This window comes from Dipteris shenzhenensis, chromosome 21, assembly GCF_047967505.1.
Source record: "Dipteris shenzhenensis isolate YYH24624 ecotype China chromosome 21, Dip_SZ_1.0, whole genome shotgun sequence".
NCBI lineage: Eukaryota > Viridiplantae > Streptophyta > Polypodiopsida > Gleicheniales > Dipteridaceae > Dipteris > Dipteris shenzhenensis.
The window spans coordinates 30436462-30453908 of NC_141616.1; the positions used below are offsets into that span (position 1 = coordinate 30436462).

Sequence of the window (17447 nt, forward strand, 5' to 3'; positions counted from 1 at the left end):
TTTCACATGTCATTCTCTGAATTGAATGTCAGGGCATTTGTTGCATAGTTAAATGAGGCAGCCAACAGCCTAGCTGTATTGTTGGAAATATTGTAATACTTAAGGCAGTGGCCAATGTATTAGTTACTTAGGACGGTGATAGGATAAAATTTGTAGATATTTTTTTCACCTTGATGATGCATGAGGGTAGGCACCATAAATTAGATAGTGATCGGATGTAGGCAGTGTGTGAGAAGCCAATGTAACTGGCAGCACATGTAAAAGACTGATGGTTTCAGACTTGTGAAACTAAACAAACTTTTTGGCAGGAACTAACCTGGGAAATGATGAGATGTGAGTATGGGAGCACCGAGCTTTCCAGAGGTTTTGGTATCCAATGTGTGTGGTCTGGGTGGGAGTGTCATGTCTGCATGAAATGTCTCAAAAATCGTGTCTTCCAGTATTCCTGTGAGAGGGCTTTTGGTGTGTCCATTTGTGTTCACGTGCGAGCTATGCATGTGTGTGAAAAATATGGAGGAAAAGGTCTAAATGTGCACATTTGTGTTGGGGGGCTATGATTTTATGTGACAGTTTATGTGGATTTGGGGAGGACTTTAATACTTTGGTTGAGGTGGCATGGAGTTTCCAGAGAACATGCACGTGATTTTTTGGTTAAGGTGGCTGGATAAGCATGCACGTGGTGGTGGAAGTTTTGGGAAGAAGCAGGGTGGCGGATTCGAAAACAAGGGAAGATAAGCGGCCTGTGTGGGGGATGGGAGAAAAAAAGGAAGAAGGGAGCAGGGAAGATAGCGGACGAAAAAAGTGAGGTGAAGGGGCCTGTCCTGTACATCGTGGAAGAGAAACGGCTTGATGTGAGAGAGGAGATCATGGAAGAACTGGACGTGACACAGGCGAGGAAGAAGGAGGTGTAAGTGAAGGAGTTGTGGTGACTGTTTCTGAACCGACCTTGGATCGAGAGGCAACCGTCGAGGAGGAAGCAGACGAGAGCAGAGAGGAGAGAAAGTGTGTGGGAAGAAGGTCGAGAGGCGACCGATGTGAGTACCCGCTTTTTCTCCTTATCGTGATGATGCTGCCCGTAGCCTGCGTATGGAGGAAGCTGATCGACGTTGAGAAGGTCGTGGCCTAGTTTGTGAGGGGCTGCCTATGGAATTGAAGAATTGTCGCCTGTGGAGTTCTGCCGTTCTGCTGACGTGACCTTGAGAAGTCGCTACATTGGAAGGTGGTCGGGCATCATGATTTGATGCTGAACGTGAAAGTGTTGTGTGTTGTGTATCGTTAAGAAGCTGTCTAAGGAGCTGCTCAGTTACTGCCCAAAGATAACCACTGTATTGTTTGTGTACAACCTGAGATTTGATGAGGCAATTTGGAGAAGTTTTCGAAGTTGGAAGGTGACCTGAGTTGTGTACTTCCATGCTGCCTGTACTGCTCATTGAAGAGAGCTGTGTGTAAGAAGGCCTGTGGCCTGGTGTTAGTGGAGGAAGCCGAGAAATGGAAGATACAAGTCTGTAATATGGGCAGTTTGTTGGCTTCTACCTAAGGGGATGCAGAGATGAATTTTGTTTTTATGAAGAAGGGAGAGAAGCTGAGTATTATGAATCTACAGAGGTGTTGGTTGGGTGAAAATATTCAGCATATGGTTTGATCACAGGGAGATACAGTTTTCAGAACATACATACTTTGATATGCTTACTCTGGTGTTGGGTGGGATGTTCTAGTGTGTCCTGTTTTGATAGTTGTTGGTCAGTCCTCATTCAGAATCTCGTTCCTGTGGGGAGTCAGTGAGTGTTTATAGTCAGTTGGATACCTGACTCTGGTGGCTCGTGCTCATAGCTCTCGTATTGTCACAGCTACCTACTCTTCTGATCCTTGGTGGTTTCTGGATTGGTTTTTGTTTTTGAAGAATGATTTTATCCTTGGAACTTGATACAGTTGTAAAGGAGGTTTTATTTGTGGGTTTGCATGTAGAGGTATTGTTTTCAGAGGTGCATGGGGACTACTGGTCTCTATTATTACGTTTAGTGGACGAAGAATGGGGAGGGCATATCTTTGCCAGATGAAGCAGCTCTTCCAGAGTGTGTCTTGCATTTTGAGTTATGTAATGAAGATCTTATTTGACTGAAGGCAATCTCCTAAGTCTTGTACTGAGTCTTGAGAGTCTTTCATTTCTTTTCCCCTTCTTTTGTTACCTCAACGGGTAGGGGCACTTTTTCGTTCTAAGGTTTTCCCCAACAACAGTTAGTGGTTGAGCTAGTGGTACAGTCAGTTTTGCTTGATTGCGTACCATTGAGTGGTGATAGGGCTGTGCATATATCTTCTCGTCTATGACACTCCAAACTCAATGTCATGGCATATATCTGCTCACGTGTGACTCTCTGGATCGAATGTCAGGGCATTTGTTGCATAGGTAAATGAGGCAGAGCCAACAGCCTGGCTGTATTCTTGGAAATATTGTAATACTTACGGCAGTGGCCAATGTATTAGTTAGTTAGAAGGGGTAGGGGCACTTTTTTCTTCTAAGGTTTCCCCCCAACCACATTTAGTGGTTGAGTTAGTGGTACAGTTAGTTTTGACTCAGCAGGCTCACCCTAACGTTTTGTCATGTTGACAGCCCTCTTGTACTCATTCTCGTAAGCTCCACGTTTTTTAGCTCTCTCCATCTCCAAACTCTCACATTTGGTAACAAAGCATGCTGTCCCTTACTCCCACACACCTCCCTTCCCTCCCGCAGCCTTGGGATGTAGAATCTCATTTTTGTCGCAAAAACTACTGCTATCCAGCACATTTTTGCATCAGCCTCCCTTTTTTTTGCATCTGGAGAGCTCTTGGAGAGCTCCTCAGCAGGGCGCCCCTGTTTTATAAAAAATCGCCCATTCTGCAGAAGATTTCGAGTCACTGCAGCTGCTGGTCAACCCATTTTTTGCTTCCTGCAGCCTCCCACAGGGATCTCTTGAGTCTTGACTAGGCAACCACTTTGGAGCAGGTTGTGAACCTGCAACAGGTGTCCCTCTGGTCGCCAACCTTTTGCTACTGTTTTTTGCTGTTTTTCTTTTCCTAGAGCAGTCATCCCTCTCTTGGAGGGATTTTGTTGCTGGCCGCCTTTATTTGGAGCTGATTTACAGCTGGTCAACCAACTTTTTGGTGAAGCTTCTGCTGCAGCACATCTTTGTCGATGATTCACCCCTGTTTTGACTCAGTAGCACGACTTTCAAGGTCATTTGCAGACCTATTTTTCTGTCTACTAGCTTGAGATTGTTCCGAGGCTTTTGGAGCTGTCTACTACCCGATTTCGACTTTTTCAGTTAGTGTTTTGCTCCGGCAGCTCAGCTTTGGCACTCTTATGTTTATCCTCAAAAATACAGTTCTGGAATTTACTGTTTTGACCAAAACAGAGGTTAAAATCAGTCATTTATTGCATTACTAGTCAATGTTTGACTGGGGGAACATTTGTGGGTCATTTGGAACAGCTTTCACTCCATCTTTGGCATGTTTTCGAGATGGTTTTGGTGCTCTGAATCTGAATCTGAGATCAATACCTAGTAAGATTTCAATCATCCCTTACCTTGAATTTGGAGTTTTATTTTCATCTCCTTTGCTTGCATTTGTAGTGCCTTGAGTATGTTCTTTTTAGGTACACTCAGAATTCAATGGGCACTTGTGCTTTGTTAGAGCCAAGCATTGGCTTGTTTGGGGCATATTCAATGCTCCTTGGAACTTTTCAAACAGTCCATATTCAGGCTGCATTTGCCTAGCCAAGTATTGGCTTGTGGAATAGTGGTCTATTGTTGTTGTAGTATAATCCACAGCACATGAATTTCAAGAACTGTTTGTGCATCCATGTTTGAAGATGGCTCAGAATTAGAATCAGGAGATTTTGGTCCAGGAGAATAAAATGGATGGTGCCAATTATGCCCTGTGGAGCTTTATGGTCAAGAATATTTTGGCTGGAAAGAATCTAAGGAGTTATGTTATGGGTGAAGATGCCCAACTAGGAGATGCAGTCATTGCTCCTGGTACACCTTAGCAAGGATGCAAGCCCAGTGGGGAAGTAGGCTCAGGCCAGGTAGTTAGTAGTAGCTGCACTTGCTGCCCCTACAAAAAATCAGAGGAGATGGGATGCCAGAGATGCTCAGGCTTTGTCTCTCATTGCCTTGTCTATAAAGAGGTTCCTCATACCTCATATCTGCTCCTTCAAGACTTTCAAGCGAGCTTGGGTACCTTGGAGAGTAGATGTCCATTTTATTGCAATAGAAATCTATTCAACGGTCACCCTGGCACATCACGAGTGGAGCTCGATATCTCAACACTCCCCCTCGATATCTCAACACCCAAGCAGCTAGTACCTGCAACAATTAATTAAAGCGCACCACCATGACACCCATTAATTGTTAGTGCTTTGCATGCAAATAACACACTGTGGACTAATTCTAGTCACGGTGGGTGTCCCCACTGAACACGTGTACACATAACAAATATAAAAATATATATTTATTCTCTGGTTGACCGGAGTCAACACTCTTGATCATAATTAAGGAGCTTTGACCAAGGGTCGAGGCGCCTTAATTATAGCCAAGTCTCTCCAACCGAAGTTGGCAAAACTCTCCAACCGAAGTTGGCACATTTTGGTTAACCGTGGTTAACCCTCTTGGCGCATGCCAAGTCTCGTTGACCGAAGTCAACACTCTTTGACCGTAGTCAGCTCTGTGGTTCAAGGTGGCTCACAGGGGAGCAAGAGCTGAGTACAGATCACAATTCTCGAGAGAGCATAAAGGCTTTGAATTTTTGGACTGGAGCGGGCAGCCCGAAAGCGTAGGCTTTCTAAAAGCTGGGGCCTGCTTTCTGAAAGCTAGGGCTTTTTAGCCTAGAATAGACCAGCTTTTCCAAAAACTGAGCTTTCTTGGGCGTTCTCCAAAAAGTTGGCTCTGCAACTTGCTTTTGCTTAAGTTGGCCTTCTTGTAAAGTGGGCACCACTAGTCTTAGTGCTTTTCCCTTTGGAAAGTGGGAAATTTAGCACTCTCAAAGGTCCTACACTTTCAACAAATAATATTCAACACTTTAACCCATTAGAGGTTAGCAAATGCATGCATTCTAGCTCTTGGACTAATCCTAGTCCCTTGTGGGCATCCCCAAAGTGCTCATTAACCAATGCAAAGCAAAGGAAAAATGAAACTTGTTCTAGTTAACCAAATTCAACTATCTTTGACCGTAGTCAATAACAGGATTTCTCTTTATTTCTTGGGTGGAGCCTAGCTTTCTTAAACTTGAGGAGTATGCAATCTCCTTCATTAAGATTAATTTCTCTTCTGTGATTATTTGCAGCTCTTTTGTGTTTGTCTCTAGATCTTTCTATGGCCGTTCGAACCTGAGAAAAAGCATACTGATCAATCTCTTTTTCCTGGGTGGAGCCTAGCTTTAAACTTGGGAAATATGCAATCTCCTTGAAGATTCATTTCTCTTCTGTGATTATTTGCAGCTCTTTTGTGTTTGTCTCTAGATCTTTCTATGGCCATTCGAACCTGAGAAAAAGCATACGGATCAGCTGCAAAAAACTCGTCCTTGGTCCTTAAAATAGGTGGTAGAATCACCTTTCCATAGATCATTTCAAATAGGGCTTTCCCTGTGGAACAGTGAGTGGTGTTATTGTACGCAAACTCCACTAGAGGAAGACACTTTTCCCACTAAGCTTTCATTCATACACAACATTTAAAAAAATCAAGCAATTGTGAAATTTGTAGTTCTGCTTTGGCCGTTTGACTAAGGGGTGAAAAGAAGATGAGAAATCCAACTTAGTCCCAATGTTGTCAATTTACGGCTCTCCAAAACAACGTGGTCATTCGGGGGTTTCGGTCACTTACTATTTACTTGGGCATCCCTTGGTTGAAGAAGTTGGCCATGTGGTCCGCCTTGATGGTCTTCTTCACAGGAATAAAGTGAGCTTGCTTACTAAATCTGTCAATAATGGTTTAAATTCCATCAGTCCATTCTTCGATCCCGAAAGATCAAAGATGAAATCCATGGCCATATTTTCCCATGATGAAAGCTTTCAAAAACAGAAATGTGTTGCAATCGCTGACCACTTAGCTTAAGCCTCGGGCCAACTTAAACCACTAGTGTCTATTTTATTCACTTTTGCTTTATTCCATTTTTTCCTCGTTTGTATGCCTGTGTTGCAGCTTTGGCTTTGTCCACTACCACTAGTCTGTATTGTCGAATGAGAGCTTATTAAGTCTTCTGTATAAGTTGATTTCACTGGCTGATTGGTATGACTAAATGGCGATGGTGTTTCTATGTGCAAAAGATGTGGTCAAGCTGATGGTTGATTTTAATTGTTAATCCAGGCATCAGCTTTGTCAGCAGGAAAGAAACTAAGACGGCTGAGATATGCTGGGGCAGCATCTGATCACACAATTGACCCTGCATATCCTGAAGGGGAATATTTGACCAATGTAGTGGTCAATGTTTTGTAGTTTTCTTGTCACCAAATCATGAGTGCTGCTACTTTAACCTACTGCCGTCTCTATATTTGGATTTTGAAGCTGAATCAGCAGTGAACTTATGGAATTTTCTTGGGAAGTTCCTGGTGCCTGCACCTCAGAGTATGGTCACAAATTCAATCTTTCATAGTACTGATAGTGAGCCCAATGAAGCGGACAGCAACCTATCTTGGCCTTGCCAAAGTTTTAATATCCAAGGTACTTCATTTTGTGATAAGCTGCTGTAATTCCCACTCTCTCAACTGTCTACATTGATGAATTAGCATCCATTCTGAACACATTGGGTTGGGAGGGATCGTCTCACTATCACATACTCTAGTTCCCATTATACACTGATGATGTAGTGCTGATCTTGACACAACAGGGGAGTGCTGCAGGCATTCTATGAAAGCAGAGATGTGAAGCCAAGGTCACGATCTTTAATACTCGTAAGATTTGAGTGCACCATGAGCCATTTAGTCTAGCATGTATACCATTTATCTACTTGTGTACATTACTCCAAGACATAGCTTCATTATGAAACCAGCTACTCTAGCACATTTTATTAGAGGACATGCTTTCTTGCTGAGGTTAGAGAGATGCTTCTTTTAGGCATATTTTCAGCATGCACAGGTGAAATTCCTCCTATGTGACTCAATAGTTTGACTGAGATCATTCTATGTAGGTACTTTTTGGGTAAATTATGGGGGAGCAGATATTCCTCTAGAGGCTGTGTTGGAGCATAGAGGAGTAGGGAAAGGAGGTAGGGTAGGAAGACGAAGAGGAAAGCAAAGAATGCAACTAATGGAAATGGAAATGGAAAGAACTAAAAAGAGAAATGAAAGTACTAAATCAATGAAAGACTTACATTAAGAAATCTTGATGTTGACTCCTATGATGTGACACACAACACAAGTACTCTCTATATAATCTAGACACTAGACACTGGAATACCAAAGTGGATACGGGATACCTCCCAATATGACACGTGGCATCCATAATATACGCTAGACTAGAACACACACAAGGCTCACTCCATTTCCCAACACTCCCCCATGGAGGAAAGGTGAGGGACTACTGAAATGGAACCGGGAACAAAACATGGTAATGATGGGATCTACTAATCTGTGCACCCCATGTAACTTAGAGGCTAAAGTCTAAGCATGTTCAAAGGTTGATCCAAGCACTCTCATGGCTTGAGACTCAACATGACTCTGAGGCTCATGTCTTAGCATGGCTACATGACCAGCTCATAGGTCTAGTGGCTACAACATCTTGGGACGGCCAGACCTAATAAAAAGACCCATCAAAGACCAATACAATGAGGTTCCCACAATACATCCCCATGTTGTCTTCAAAACGGGACTAATTAGTGACATGGAGCCACACATAATAAAGCAATACATCATTTTAGGAGAACTATTCAAGGTTGTGAACCTTTATTGACTCAAGGACGCAGACACTCATGAGATTCTTACAATCATTTTGGGGAAACTACTCAGGGCAGAGTACCCATGACTCATGGACAAATTTAGAAAACAAAATCATCATCCTCATCTACCTCTTGAGGAAGAAAGAGATGCCGAATTTTAGCAGTGAGAGCATGAGTTGGTGTAGGGATGTCTTCTTCTTCTTTACTAGTGGTAGTTGCAACTAAGTTAGCATGGTCCTTAGTTTGTTGCTTGCAAGCTTCTGAAAACAACGATCTTCTGTATGGCGAAGCTTCTTACAATACACACTTGAGAGACTTGAATTTTTTTTAACGCTTAGAATATAATGCCATTTCCTCACGGACATGGTCATCCTTATGAGCTTCACAACAATCTCATCAATTTTCATATCTCGTGCCACACAAAGTGTTGGAATAATGTCACGATATTTAGGAATATCCTCAATTCTAGAAAGGAGGATAGTAACGTGATCTTCTTCCCCAATGGGGGCCTTCAACACAGCAAGTTGGGTAATGAGAGATTCCATATGATTCAAATGTGCATTGAGAGAGTCTTCATGCTTCATTTGAACCTTAAAGAATGTCTGTCTGAGAAATACTTTGGAATTGATGATTTTGTTACCAAACAAGCGTTCTAGCTTTTCCCACAATTCTTGTGCAGTGTAATCAAAATCTAAGTGATGAATAACCTCATGAGACAAACCCAAACCAATAATAGCAAGAGCTTTGTCATTGAGATTTTTCCATTGTAGAATTTTCTTCTGGTCTGTTAAAGTCTTTGTCTTTTCCAATAACAACATTCCATGCACCGTCCTTCATAAGAATAAGCCTCATCTTGGTTTGCCATGTGGGAAAGTTCTTGCCAGAGAAGGTCTCAATGATAATAGTAGACTTAGAAGACTCCATTTTAGCAAAGGTGAAGCAAGAAAGAAGTGAAATATTGTGTACCTTAATGCTTGATGAAAATCTCTGAATTTATGTCTCCAACTTAGCAAGTAGTAGCAAAAATGATGACTACCTCCATGAATTGCAGGAGCTCGAGATTCTTCATGCCACGAAATCATGAATTAGTGGCGTTTGCAGCTCCAATGCGTCTTCTCCATGTAGTAGCCAACGTAGCAAATCACAGGGTCTCCATGTAGTTACCAACGTAGCAAATCACAAGGTCTCCATGCAGCAACCAACCGTCGTAGCTCCAATGCGGCTTGTATACCAACAACCTCAGTAGCTATTGAATCAAAACTTACAACCAACATGAGCAAGAGCTAAGTGAAGAGCGTCAATGAGGGAATGGAGGTCACGGTGAAGGAGGAGAGGGCATAGTAGAGTGGTAGCCAAGTAAGACGAGGAGAAGGAATGAAGAGGCTAAGGTAGACTCTCCATAAGGAAACAGGGAGAGTAGCTTCCTTTGGCTTCCCTCAACCTCATTCCCTCAGAGAAGCAAGGAGGAAGAAAGAGAGGAGAGCTGGCTTTGATACCATATGTTGAAGCATAGAGGAGTAGGGAAAGGAGGTAGGGTTGAAGAGGAGAGGAAAGCAAAGAATGTAACTAATGGAAGAAGAAAATGAAAGTACTAAATCAATGAAATACTTACATTGAGAATGCTTGATGTTGACTCCTATGATGTGACACACAACACAAGTACACCTTTATATAATCTAGACACTAAACACTAGAATACCAAAGTGTATATGGGATATCCCAATATGACATGTGGCATCCATAGTACACACTAGACTAAAACACATCCAAGGATCACTCAACTTGACTCCATTTCCTAATAGGCTGCAGGTCATCATGCTCACAGTGCACTCTACATAGAATTATACTTCGAGAGTTTGCAACAAGACTCTACGGAGTATCATACATATAAAGTTCACATCTACTTGATTAACCTTGATGGTATGGCCAATTGAAGGTGGGTGGACAAGGGCTTCCTTTTCTTGTTAGTGCAGTTGGCAACAAGGGAGATGAAGATTATATGTATGTGTGAGCTGTTTGAATGATTTACTTACATGGAACGTCTATACATCCTTTAATATTGATCCTGTCCAGATGCTCCTACTCTATGCAAGACTCATTGGATGGTCCATTGGATTATAAAAGATGTAGTAGGTGTACACTCAACAAACTAAGGTTTCTCCTCTACGACCACATGCTATACTAAGATGGTATTTTGTAGATATCATTTTCTTCATTTAATTGAGGCTTATTTGGTTCAAGTATTAGGATGATTTATCTTTGGCATGTGGTGCAAATTGCCATGAGCCAATTGCACACCTCATCTCATCGATTTTAGGTTGACTTTTTAGCCACATAGCTATTGAGAACTGAGATTATGTACACCATGAGATTTAACGTTTTCCAATCCTTTCTTGTTTTTGAGATCGCATTGCATAGGGATAGATCATGAGTCACAGTCAAACAAGAACCTTGTCATCAAACAATCATAGGCTTCTTTTAAAGACCCTAAACAAAGTGGACAAGATGCAAGGCTCACTCAAAGACACTAAATTTGCATGCAATGGGGGACAAGCTCTTTAGCTCTCAGTCCATTTGAAGGCATCCTCTCAAGAGCACCATTGCACCAGGCTACCTTGTTGTACATGCATGTCTCAATGGATTGAAAGAGCATGGCATCAAGAATTTCCAATGTGTTTTAAAGGCATCGGGATATCGGATGGGACCTTAGAACCACCCACATAGCACCCATTTCACTCATGGCTAAAATGGGATCCTGATATCTAAACACAATCATGCTTTAATTTACATTAGTTTTTGAGGGACATGCCACGCGTCCAATTTGCTCATAGCGGGTTTTGATCATAGAATGTATTACTTAATGGTCTCTTTAGGTTCTTTGGCCTTTAAGAGTTAATAAACATCTCTCTGTTATGTATTCTTATTATTGAAGAGGTTAGACACCAACTTAAAAGTATATTGTAGCTTTTTGGACTTTGGGAAGGCCTTTGACTAGTGTGTCTTGTGTCATAACTTTGGGACCTACGTATGTAGGATGCTATCATATGGGCAATCATGCTTTATATGAGACGGTCATAAGTAGTTTGCACTATACAAAGAGGTGACTAGCATCATTAGTGGAAGAAAGATGTTCAATTTCCCCCACCCTTCTTGGACTTTATAGCAATGAATTTCCATCCTTTGTGGACACATTAATGAAGAGGGATCAATATTGGCACAAAATCTTTTTACATGTTGCTATACGCAAATGATAGAGTGCTAATCTTGTACATAGTAGGTCTCTAGATGCATTTGGCAATGCTACATGCATTTTGTGATCATTGGGATATAAAGGGTAGGCTTTTTGAAAACAATCTTATGATCTTTAACAAAAGAAAACTCCACCATGACATGCTCACTCTTATATGAAAGTTGGTGTAATTTGACAAGTTGTGTGTCTAATTATTGTGCATTAATCATTGGAGAAACGTTTGCAATCAAATTGGGTGCTCATGCATGATCCACCGAAGGGAAAATTCCTTGGTGAGGTTAGCAAGATTGTTTTTAGCCCCATTTTTAGGATGTGTAGAGGATCTCTTATTTGGCTTACAAGTTTGACTGGTAGCAACGTTGCATGCATGTCTTGAGAGCAGTGGATTTCTAAGAGGTTGAGCTGTCTGAGAGCAGTGGATTTCTAAAAGGTTGAGCTGTCTAAGTTCAAGAGGTTATAGGTCTCATACCTCATCCAAGGTAAGCTACACACTTGATATCATACTTGCAATCTTGATGGAAAGGGACGTTTCCTTTCATATCATTACTACCTTGATTCTAGCTTGAAAATGCAGCCACATTTAGGTTACTTTCCATGTCCATGTAATTAGTAGCAAAGAGAGAGGAGGATTATTGGTAAGCTAGATGGTCTCATTCCAACACATCTTGTTTCGATTTATGATCTAATTTGATTTTTAGCTTTTGAATTTTGGAATTGTTATCTTCGTAATTGAAATTTTGAAGGTTGTCTCAATTTGTATGTATATTCAAGTCTTCTAATGTAACCTTCTACAAAATCTTAGATAATGTCTCCTATGATGTTTTGTATACTTATTGTGAGATGCAAGTAAATTGTGTATGCAAGTATTACCCTCTAAAAATAGTTATCCAACATCTATTATGTTTTTTGTATATTGAAAATTAACATTTCTTTTCAATGTAAGAGTAAGTAAATTACATACACAAGCATTATCACTACATAATATTTGTTAGGTTATTAGCCATAATTATCTTTTTTTACAACCTTCAAAAAAAGTTTTCATATTTTATCTAGTAGCTTGCATACAACCTTTTGTTTCATTCAAATCTAAACATGTAATTATTATATTCTTTCAACTTGGATTGATTTTGCTATTAGTGTCCAAGAAATAAAATCCAAAATATGTTTTTAATCAATTTCATCAAATTATTTAAAATTTTTATTTTCTTAAATTTCAACCCATGGTTGAGAAGCCAATCATATTCCTTTATGGCCAAGTTATATTCACTGGTAGATTGCAAGAAATAAATCTTATCTTTGAAGATCTTATAGAGTTAAAACCATTATTTGGAACTAGCTCAAAAGCAGATCTTTCTTTAATTCAAGTATTTCAACTCTATATTTGGGTTTTCATTTAAATGTTGATTTAAAGAAATATGCCTACATCTTTTTCCCAATGATGATTTATTCAATCCTCACGAGGGGACAAGATGGGACAAGACTTCACCAATAGAGACTCATACATGATCCATATACAAACTTTCCAAGAAGACATATTCAACATAATATTTTCTCTTCAGGCTAGAGATTTGGCTTGTTTCTATGGACTTCTCCACATTTGAGAGTTTGCAAATACTACCACTTTCTTTGTAGCAGTTTTAATAGCTATGGTTGCAAATACTACCACTTTCTTCATAGAGGTTTTAATAATAACTGTAGAGAGGTTGGACTAACATAGGTATAAGTCTAGAGAGGGTTAGAGACTTGTTAGATGTGTTGATGAACTTATTTTTTTGGAGGCAAGGAAGGATGAAATGTTGTTTAGAAAGAGGAAAAAAGAGACAAAAATACAATTTCTCACATGAGATACTAATCAAGAGTATCCTTCAAGGCCCTAGAAATTCATGGCATAGGCAATGAAGTATTTAAGGGTGACTAGGATTTTTGCCATTATTATATGGTAGAAAGCATTGGGAAACTTTTTTCTATAAAATACCATCAAATACCTATACCTACATATCTTTGACATCATGATTAGGCAGATGAGAGACCGCAATCAATACTACATTTTGCTTTTTGACTTTGAGAAACCATCGAGTTCTTGTATCTTTGAATGTTTTGGATCATGATGATTATGCGAATAAAAAGACCACAATTGGTCCTACATGGTTGAACTCCCTTTATCAACTAGTAATGCTTACATCCATCTGATTGACTAGTAATGGTTAAAAGCCATGCTTGAATAATATTTCAAAGTGCATTAACAATGTAACAATCTATTAAGCCTGTGGCAATAAGAATTAGAACGACAGCCTAGAGCAACGAAGATGAGATCATTGTGTGTGTAGAGTAGTGGCAAAGCTCCGCTTGTAATATCTTGAGCTTGAAAGATGGAATGATGGATCTAAAAAGATGAGGATATCCAAAATCCTCTCTAGAATAGATACAATCATACTTGCAAAATTAGGATCTAGAGAGAGAAAGGCTAAAACGAGAGAGAAAGAGAGAGAGAGAGAGAGAGAGAGAGAGATTAAAACCCTACACTCTATGAGGTCGCCCGAAAAAGTGTAGAGACCCAAGGGGGGACCTCAAAAAACTATAGAGACTCTCACTCAAGAGGTCTCCTACAAAAGAGGTCCCGCCCTTAGAGGAGGTATGGCATGACCACTAACCTCGGCGGTAAAAGGGTGCAGCACCAAGACTTCCCGAGAGGTGTTCTGGCCCTAGCATGCTTAACTACAAAGTTTTGATGAGAACCGATGTACTAGCGCTGGTGTGACCGCACCATGTAAAATAGCCATGAGAAATGAGTATTGTTCTTATTTTGTAAAGGTGGATGCGGGGGGGAGATTCATCAAAATAAAATGTGGACACTTATCTATTGGCACCTCTCAGTATGGATATCTCAAATTTTGGGGTTCACTTGCAAATGAGGGAGTGGAAAACTACAGATAAGTAGCTCTCAAAGGAGTTTCACTGACAACCTTAAAAAAGGTTAGCATTCCTTGTGCACCAGCACAACCTACATTGGATACAAGAAAATGTTCCAACGCTAAAGTCCTACTATTAGGACATGGGGTCTTTAACTCCTGCTGCACGAAAGGAGATGCAAACTACAAATCCCTTTGGTGGAATTGGTTACAACCTTTCTTCAGGTATGCTTGTGTATCAAACAAATGCGGTGGCTCTCTCATCTGGGTAGACCATGTGTAAATGGTGAATCACCTACATTCTTCTAACCTAGTATGAGTTTGGCAGCATCTTTTATTGCATTCCTCATTTGGGTGAATGGGCTTGCGAAACCCATAATTGAAACTAATATCACCTTTGTCTTTGTAAGAGAATTCATGATCCAAGGGTTTTTGGAATATGCGGACAATCCAAAGGCCAAACTTTTTTCTTCATCAATGGATGGTGAGCAAGGAATCACTATTAGTGAAAATTTAATTAAAACCCCTTCCTTTTCTAAGGAAAGTGCCAACCTTATGAAACCAAAATATGAGGGTAGAGGCAATGGAAGAGGCAATTTGGTCCCTTTCCGGATGGAGCTAGATTAAGAAAAAGCTAGACAAGAGGACATAATAATAGTAGCCGGGGATCTACTTTTCCTCGGCAGGACATTGTGGATGTGTTGACACCACCCTCTAATACTCCCAACAATACAATTTTAATAGTTGGTGAAAGTACTCCCTCTTTGAGCTCCAACTCCAACAGGTGCAAGAGGCCTATGATCAATAATAGTAATAGTATTCCTTCCTTAGCAAAGAAACTTAACGGTGTGACACAGGTTCTAGGTCTTTGATGGAGGTTTTTGGATGATGGATTTTGGTGAAAAACTTTCTTACTAAAGAAACCATGGGCAATTTGCATATTCATTACACCTCTTGAATTTTAGAGAGTATCTTCTTAAAATATAATTTATTTTTATGCTTTAATAAGTGAGAGTGCTCTCAACGGAAGCAAGAACGGAAGAAGGAGAGAGAGAAACAGAGAGCCACACAAGTTTTGGTGGGTGCAGAACACCCTAATCTTCTTTTTAATTCATTTATATATGTGCTTGAGTATTGTATATAACCGGGGTAAAGGCACATTGACATTTAACCCCCACAACCTCCCACTTAAAGGACAATGTGCCTTTAAGGGAGAACAACCAGTGAGCATACTATCCAATGCCCATCAATACACGACAATACTCAAACTGCTAACTAGGTAGACTCTTCGTCAGCATATCTGCAGGGTTATCATCTGTATGAGCCTTGACAAGCTCTATGCGCTTGTCCTCAAGTACCTCCCTGATGAAATGGTACCTGACCTCAATGTGTTTGGTCTTTGCATGAAAGACCGGATTCTGTGCTAGCTGAATAGCACTCATGGAATCACTATGCAATGTCGGTACACCTGTATGAATCCCCAAATCTCCCACTAGCCGATCAAGCCATATAGCCTCCTTGCAACCCTCTGTGGCTGCAACATACTCAGCCTCTGTGGTAGACAAATCAATGCACTTCTGTGCGTGAGACATCCACGACACTGCACCACCTGCAAAGGTGAACACATAACCAGAAGTGGTGGATCTCCTACTATCCACATGCCCTGCATAGTTTGAATCTGTATACACAAGTACACGCATGTCTCCTCTACCAAAGTAGATGCACATCTCCTTGGTACGCTTCATGTACCTCATGATGCACTTAACTGCCTCCCAATGCCTCTTTCCTGGGGATTAGCCATATACTGGCTAACAACTCCCACTGCAAATGCAATGTCTGGTCTAGTAGCTATCATAGCATACATAAGACTCCCAACTGCTGATGCATAAGGAAGCTTGACCATCATAGCCCTTTCTCATCTAATTTGGGACTATCTGTATGACTCAGTTTCACATATGGAGACAATGGATTACTCACAGCCTTCCCCCCCTCCATATTGAAATGCTGCAATACTTTTGTCACATACTCTTTTTGTGAAAGCCAAAGGAGTTTCCTACTCCGATCACGCGTGATGCGCATACCAAGAATATGACCTGCAAATCCCAAATCGTTCATATCAAAGGCCTCATGCAACTTGGCCTTTAATGCATCTAGATCATAAGTATTCTTGCTAGCCAATAGCATATCATCCACATATAGTGCCAAGATTATCAGGCTATTATCCTTAGCCCTTTTAGTGTAGAGGTAGTGATCAATTTCACTCCTTCTAAAACCCTAGGACCGAATGAAAGCATCAAACTTCTGATACCATTCTCTAAGTGCTTGCTTAAGACCATAGAGACTCTTCTTCAGCTTGCAAACTAAATGCTCTTTGCCCTTTTCTTCAAAGTCTTCCGGCTGCACCATGTAAATTTCCTCATGCAAATCCCCATGCAAGAAAGCTGTCTTGACATCCATCTGCATAAGCTCCATATCCTCTGATGCCACTAGTCCAAGCATGCATCTAAGTGTGGTCATCTTCACAACCGGAGAGAATATCTCATTAAAGTCCACACCCTTCTCTTGCTTGATCCCTTTAGCGACCAAACGGACCTTGTACCTAGGCACATCATCACCTCATTTTGTAGACTCATTTACATGGCAACGCTTTCTTTCCATGCGAGAAAGCTGTCTTGACATCTATCTGCATAAGCTCCATATCCTCTGATGCCACTAGTCCAAGCATGCATCTAAGTGTGGTCATCTTCACAACCGGAGAGAATATCTCATTAAAGTCCACACCCTTCTCTTGCTTGATCCCTTTAGCGACCAAACGGACCTTGTACCTAGGCACATCATCACCTGTGACCTTCATTTTGTAGACTCATTTACATGGCAACGCTTTCTTTCCATGCTTTCTTTCCATGCGGCAAAGAAACCAAGTCCCAAGTCTTATTCTTCATAAGTGAACTCATCTCTGATTGCATAGCATACTCCCACTTGCATTGATCCTCGCGCATCATAGCCTCTCTATAGCAAGAAGGCTCTCCACAATCAGTAAGCATCACATAGTCTACCCCTGGAACAAACCTATCAAGCAGTCTAGACACTCTAGATGATCTTCTCAAGGGCATTTCAGCTTGCTATCCCACCTGCATATCAGCCACATTTGGCTCATCATTTCCACCAATAGATGATCCATCATCTACCCTTGACTGTATACCTGTGGGAGTACTTGGTGGTACCATTTCTTGCACATTTGGTACATGGATAGCTTGATGTCTATCAACATATATAGGTGGATTCACATTCTGAAAAGTGATTATCCTCATTTCCACATCCCTCATGGGTGCCTTATGCGTCTTCTTCTCATTGAAGACTACATCATTGCTGTGTATGATCTTCTT

At 40.9% G+C, this 17447-nt stretch overlaps 1 protein-coding gene across 8 annotated transcripts in view; it reads left to right on the forward strand.

Moving 5' to 3' along the window:
* The window catches only part of LOC147888738 (S-adenosyl-L-methionine-dependent methyltransferases superfamily protein), a 147844-nt gene extending 141157 nt beyond the window's left edge, over window positions 1-6687 (forward strand). For all 8 annotated transcript variants that reach the window (XM_087392499.1, XM_087392495.1, XM_087392501.1 and 5 more), the window contains one exon: window positions 6336-6687. In XM_087392499.1, coding sequence (XP_087248625.1) covers window positions 6336-6464 — 129 coding nt within the window. In that variant the 3' untranslated portion in view covers window positions 6465-6687. The remainder of the gene's footprint in view (window positions 1-6335) is intronic.
* The last annotated feature ends 10760 nt before the right edge of the window (window positions 6688-17447 follow it).